Source organism: Chiloscyllium plagiosum, chromosome 13 (genome assembly GCF_004010195.1).
Source record: "Chiloscyllium plagiosum isolate BGI_BamShark_2017 chromosome 13, ASM401019v2, whole genome shotgun sequence".
Taxonomy (NCBI): domain Eukaryota; kingdom Metazoa; phylum Chordata; class Chondrichthyes; order Orectolobiformes; family Hemiscylliidae; genus Chiloscyllium; species Chiloscyllium plagiosum.
The window spans coordinates 78,458,840-78,465,628 of NC_057722.1; the positions used below are offsets into that span (position 1 = coordinate 78,458,840).

A 6,789-nucleotide genomic window follows, 5' to 3' on the forward strand; every position below is an offset into this window, starting at 1 on the left:
AAAGTTTAAAATCAGTTTTATTTTTCTCTTCTTCATACAGGTTTTAAGGCATCTGCATGAAAGACATAATTCTGCAAAGGTTATAAAATCATTTACGGCCAGCCTGGGATATCGTTTGATCTTGCTTCCTAAACGTTCCATTTGTCTATGTGAAAGTTAACCTGTGTTAAGTCCATTAAATATGTACACAGCAACAGCACATCAAGCTTCAGACATACACTTGGGGCAAAAATCACAGCACAAGAAGGACAAAGACCGCCATTATTCCAAGTTATAATTAGAGCTATTTACAGGTCCCTTATTATGGCATGATGTCTTAAAATGTGCGTAAACTGATCCAACAGGGGGTTGGGCTGGGGCAAGGCAGGCAGCTATATATTTAGGATTTGTTTTAACACTTGATATCTGGAAGCACAACATGATGCTACCATAAAATGCCATCTAGCTCATCCCCCCTTCAAAGTGGTCACACATCTACAATGGCAGGTCCAGCGCATGATAACGAAACAAGACAACAAAGTAGTCATCGTGCAAGCTCTCCTGCTCATGCTATTCGGTCACGTGAACTCTGAAAGCTACTCGACCCAAGAATCGGTCCCGATCATCATCGTTTTTCAGGTTGGTTCCGGTGATTTTACACTCAATCATTAAATCCTTGTTGGTGTCATTGGTACCCAGCATTAGTTTCACAGCAACCAGAGGCTGAGAGTAGTTTACCTGCAAGGAATGACAGAAAAAAAAGAATCAAGTGATAGTAACTTTTAATATCAACTGTTCTGAGCGTCTTTGCCTTTATTGGAGTTGGACAGATAATTTCCTAACATCAGGAAGGGAACCAGCCAAAGCCTGACTGGCTCGGGAAGACTAACTTTCACTCTAATTTCACAGTCGAGTCTGTGGTGCTGGAAAAGCACAGCAGGTCAGGCAGCATCCGAGGAGCAGGGGAATCCTACTCTCGACTGATCTCCAGCCCTCAGTTTCTCCTCACTAACTTACAAACTGATACAGAAAAATTGGAAAATCAGCAACACTTTTTATTTATTGTCACTGGCCAGCCCAGCATTTCTTACCCATCCCTAATTACCCAGAGAGCAGTTAAGAGTAATCACATTGCTGTGAGTCTGGAGTCACATGTAGGCCAGACTGGATAAGAATGGAAGTTTCCTTCCCTAAAGGAAGCCAGATGGGCTTTTTCCACCCTCCCCCCAATATTCTGTGATGGATTTGTGGTCATCATTAGACTCTTTATCCCAAATTTTTATTGAATTTAAATTTTGCCACCTGCCGTGGTGGGATTTGAACACAGGTCCCCAGAACATTATCTGGGTCTCTGGATTAACAGTCCAACAATAATGCCACTAGACCATCGGGTCCCGTTCACGTGCACAGTCAGGAACGGGGATTAGCCTTTGGTTTGGAGTATTGCTGTACCTCTGATCCATTTACGACTTTCTCCACATTCCTCGAAACCTTTAACTAACAAAAATCTATTAATAGTCTTCTCAGAAATTTCACATTATTTGGCATGAACAGAATAAGTGTTAAACACATGAGCACAAAAATGTAGCATTGAAATTCAAACAAACTTACGTGGGCTTTTTTGCCGTAATATGGATAGTACATTTTATCAAATGATCCAAAGTACTTTATATCCACTTGTGGCTCTTTCTGTAAAAGAGAAGCAAGAAGTGACAATCCTTTACTTCGATACTATCACTCAACTGATCAGACGTTCTGAGTGGCCTAAGAAATATATGATAATTTAAAATAAACAAACTATGGATTTAGCAACACAGCCAATATTGAAAATGCTAGTTAAGTGAGTTCAGGCAGTCTGCTGGACCCAAGCAGAATAAAGGGCTCCGTTCCTGATGAAGGGCTTTTGCCCCAGTGTCGATTTTCCTACCTTGGGGCGGCAGAGTGGTTCAGTGGTTAGCACTGCTGCCTCACAGAACCATGGTCCCAGGTTTGATTCCAGCCTTGGGCAACGGTCTGTGTGGAGTTTGCACATTCTCCCCGTGTCTGCGTGGGTTTCCTCCGGGTACTCCGGTTTCCTCCCACAGTCCAAAGATGTGCAGGTCAGGTGAATTGGCCATACTAAATTGCCCGTAGTGTTGGGTGCATTAGTCAGAGGGAAATGGGTCTGGGTGGGTTACTCTTCAGAGGGTAGGTGTGGGACTGGTTAGGCCGAAGGGTCTGTTTCCACACTGTAGGGAATCTAACCTAATCTACTCCTCAGATGCTGCCTGACCTGCTGAGCTTTTCCAGCACCATTCTAATCTAAACCCAAGCAGAATGAATTCCAAGTGATGACCAGTTATGTCTGTTTAATCAGGCTAAGGGAGGGAAAGGAATATTAAATGATATTTATCATTCCTTGGTGGTCACTTATAAATCAAAAAGCCACAAACTCGCTACAGGAGATAATTACAACATACAAATTGAGAGCAAAAGTCACTTGATGAGTTGATACTCCACTGTCTCTGATTGCTTAACTCCCCAGTCCAGAATCAGAAGTTACTGATAGAGGGAACGCTGCCCTCAGTAACCTCTCCCTCCCTTGCTCATCAGGAATCTGTTACCCTCTGAGGAGGACAGCCTGCAAAGCCTCTCAACCTGCTCACAGGAAATGAATTCTCATCTTTGTCTTAACTGGGCGACCCTTTAAACAAATCACCCAAAATACACATCCTTTCCACAACCATCTTGTCACAATCCCTGAGAATTATACACATCTCACTCTTCAAACTTCAGCTGATAAAAGCCAAGCCTGACCAACCTTTCCTCATAAAGGAACCCATCCATTCCAGGTAATTATCTGATAAATGTTCCCTGGTATGCTTCCAAAGCATTTCCATCCTTCTTTAAGTAAGGAGACTAAAACTCAGCAAAGGAATCTCAATGTTGTCTCACCAATGCCCCTAAGCATGACCTCTCTACTTTACAGTTCATTTCTATGTTGACATTGTGCCAGACAGAAAATGACCCACTAATGTTTCCTCTCTGTTTTCTGTTTGCTAACTGATCCTCTATCCATGCCAATGTGTTCCTCCTTTACAACATGAGGTTTTCTGCAATGATCTGTGATATGACACCTCATCAAATGCTTTCTGGAAATTGCACCACTCTTTATCCACAACACATTGCTTCCTGAAAGAACGCCAATCAATTGATTAAACAGGATTTCCGTTTAACAAAACCATGTTGACTCTGCCTGACAACTGTGAATTTTTCTAAGTACACTGCTATAACATTTTTAATCATAACTTCTAAAATTTTACCTATAATACATGTTTTAAGTTAACTAAGCTCTAGTTTTCTGCTTTCTGGATGTAGGTTTGCTTGCTGAGCTGGAAATTTCATTTTCAGACGTTTCATCACCATACTTGGTAACACCTTCAGTGAGCCTCTGGACGAAGCACTGTTGGCGTTTCCTGCTTTCTATTTATCTGTTTGGATTTCCTTGGGTGAACGATTCACCATTCTAATGAAACCTTTAAAGAACTGTTTGAAAAATTAAAGCCAATTCAGCAATAATCACACCAGCCAATCCTTTTAAGATCCTAGGATGAATTCCATCAGGACCCAAACAGTGTTCCCTCTAATTTTCATTCCAGCCTTTGAAGTCTGTACTCAGCAGCGATTTCCAGAATAGAAGATCACTGTGCCAGAACCTCGGAGTGGTTTAGATGGAACGGTACCAGCAATAACTAGCCCATAACTCCAACAGTTTACTTTGTACCATTTGCCAAGTGATCACGATTTTCGTGAGTTCCTCCCTCCCTGCCATTTCCTGATTTACAGCTGTCTCGGGGAAGTTTCCTGTCTCCTCCACTGTGAAGACTGATGCAAAAAATCAGTCCAATGTGTCTGCTACCTCCTTACTTTCCAGTATTACTTTCCCAGACTTAGGACATCCTTCTTTACTGTGAGAATCCAACGTATCAGTGGAGTCACCCCTCTACCTTCTACCTTTCCCAAATGTCCTGTACTCTGTACTAAATCCAACCAACACTATGAGATTATCTCTCAGTGTATCTCTGCGGTGGTACAATCAGAGAAGGAAAAGGAAATTAACAGTCGAGCTACTCAGTGCTGACCGTCCAAGCTCTCGAATTTATAAATTCCTAAAATTTAGATTCTTTCATTTGATATTTATAATATGAATACACACATCTCATCAAAAGTAATTAATTTCTCAACTTTCAATTTGGAATTTTTTCCTTCAAGTGCACACATTCAGTTTGATGTGAAATTTCTGTCTTGCTAACGTAGCACCAGCACTTATTCAAAATGAGTGCCAAAGCACAGAATAATGTAAACATCAGGCTCCTAAAATTTAAACCAGAAAAGCACCAATAGGACATTAAAAAGTAAATCATCTAAATTGAAAATTTCTAAATCCTAAAACTTCATTTATGCAAAAGTGAATCTTCAGGACATTCCTGATTAAGGGCTTATGCCCGAAACGTCGATTCTCCTTCTCCTTGGATGCTGCCTGACCTGCTGCGCTTTTCCAGCAACGCATTTTTGAGCTCTGATCTCCAGCATCTGCAGTCCTCACTTTCACCCACCTTTACAGATCAGTAAAGGACATCCCAATAAGAAATAATCAATTCCATATTTCTCTTGCAATGTTGCTTAAAAGACATTAACTCTGTAGAAACTCATCTGCTACTATCCTTTTTCTTTAAATGTCAAATCTCTGTTCTGCTTTAGCTTTCTTCTGTAACTCATTCCGTTTATAAATCAAATGGGTTTGGAAGATCAATTAAACACACAGAGGCTACAAAGCAATATAGATATGGAATATAATGTGAGAACATTGTCATTGAGTTAGAGTCATTGAGCTACAGCATAGTAAAAGGCCCTTCAGCCCATCATGTGTATTCCAGTCCAAAGCAGCCACCTGACCATTCCAAACCCATTTCTCAGCACTATGTCTTGGCACCGCAAGTGCACATCCAAGTATTTCTCAGATATGATGATGGTTTCTACCTGTACCACCATTAGCATCCTCTGGGTGGAAAATCTTTTCCTTGCTTCTCCTCTAACCCTCCTGCCCCTTATCTTAAATTTATGCACCCTGGTCATCAATCTCTCTATCAAGGGGAGAAGGTTCTTCCAACCTCCCCTATCAATGCCCCTCATGATTTTCTCCATCTCAATCATGTCCCCTCTCAGATTCCTCTGCTCTGAGGAAATCACCCCAAGCCTGTCCAATCTCTCTTCATCACTGCAACTCTCCAGCTCAGACCACATCCTGGTAAATCTCTGCCCCCTCTCCTAGTGCTATCACATTCCTCCTATAACGTAGATAGTAATGAACCAACATTTAATTCCAAGTTGATTGAGTTTTAAATTCCACCACCTGCCCTGGTGAACACAATCCCAGAGCTTTAGCCTAGCTTTCTGGACTATGAATCCAGTGATATTCAGCAACTGCCTGCATGAAGTTTGTACATTCTCCCCGTGTCTGTATGGGTTTCCTCCGGGTGCTCCGGTTTCCTCCCACAGTCCAAAGATGTGCAGGTCAGGTGAATTGGTCATGCTAGATTGCCCATAGTGTTAGGTGAAGGGGTAAATGTAGGGGAATGGGTCTGGGTGGGTTGCTCTTCGGAGGGTCGGTGTGGACTTGTTGGGCTGAAGGGCCTGATTCCACACTGTAAGTAATCTAATCTAATCTAATCATATTCCTAATACACTATCATCTCCCCTCCCCATTTGTGAAATTATCTGTTTTGACAGGAAGAAGAAAAATGATGATTTTATTTCAATGGTACAAGAGAGAGAGAGAGATCGTAGAGCTCTGAAACACAGACAGATCTGTTGCAGGTGTCCTAGAGCATAAATTGCAAATGCAGGTAAGTGAGTAATGAGAAACGTTAAAGGTATGTTCTTATTTATTGTGAGGGGAATGAAGGGAGGTTATGCTTCAGTTATACAGGGTATTGGTGAGACCACATCTGGCGCACAGTGTTCCTGAATTTACAGAAAGATGTAAGTGCACTGGAACTAGTTTGGGGAAAGCTTTACCAGACTAATTCTTGGAATAGGGTGGGAAGGGTGGATAAACATGACTTGTGTTGACCAGAATTTAGAAGTGTAAGAGATGAGTGAAATGAACATACAAGATCCTTGGGGATCCTGGCAGGATGAATGTGGAAAGGAAGTTGTCTTGTGGGAAAATCTAGAACTAGTGGTCACAGTTTAAAATTAAAGGGTCACGCATTATAAACTGATGAGATAAGGCGGATGTTCAGAACCTCGCTCCCAGGGTGGCAATGTCAAATACTAGGGGACATAAGGTTAAGGTGAGAGGGGGAATGTTTAAAGGAGATGTGTGAAGTAAGTTTTTTTTACACAGAGGGTGGTAGGTGCTTGGAACACACTGTCAGAGGAGGTGGCAGAAGCAGATATGACAGCAACATTTTTTTTTAAAAGGTTACTTTTAGAGGGATGGCAGTGAAGGCAGTGAAATGTTCCTCTTGCAACATGTTTAAGGTGAGGGATGCCATGGCTGTCCCTGCTGATTACACTTGCTGGAAGTGCACCCATCTCCAGCTCCTCCAAGACCGTGTTAGGGAACTGGAGCTGGAGTTGGATGAACTTAGGATCATTCGGGAGGCAGAGGGGATCATAGATCGGAGCTTTAGGGAAGTAGTAACTCCAAAGATTGCAGACAGATGGGTGACAGTGAGGGGGACTGGGAGGAAGCAGCCAGTGCAGGGACCCCCTGCGGCCGTTCCCCTCAAGAACAAGTATACCGTTTTGGATACTTGTGGGGGG

The 6,789-nt window shown here is 42.3% G+C and overlaps 1 protein-coding gene across 1 annotated transcript in view; it reads right to left on the bottom strand.

Moving 5' to 3' along the window:
- atp1b3a (ATPase Na+/K+ transporting subunit beta 3a) overlaps nucleotides 1-6,789 on the bottom strand; it is a 71,362-nt gene continuing 64,573 nt past the window's right edge. The window contains exons 6-7 of the mRNA XM_043702799.1: nucleotides 1,591-1,668; nucleotides 1-717 (exon numbers count right to left, since the gene is read on the bottom strand). Of these exons, the coding sequence (XP_043558734.1) occupies nucleotides 550-717; nucleotides 1,591-1,668 (246 nt within the window). The 3' untranslated portion in view covers nucleotides 1-549. The remainder of the gene's footprint in view (nucleotides 718-1,590; nucleotides 1,669-6,789) is intronic.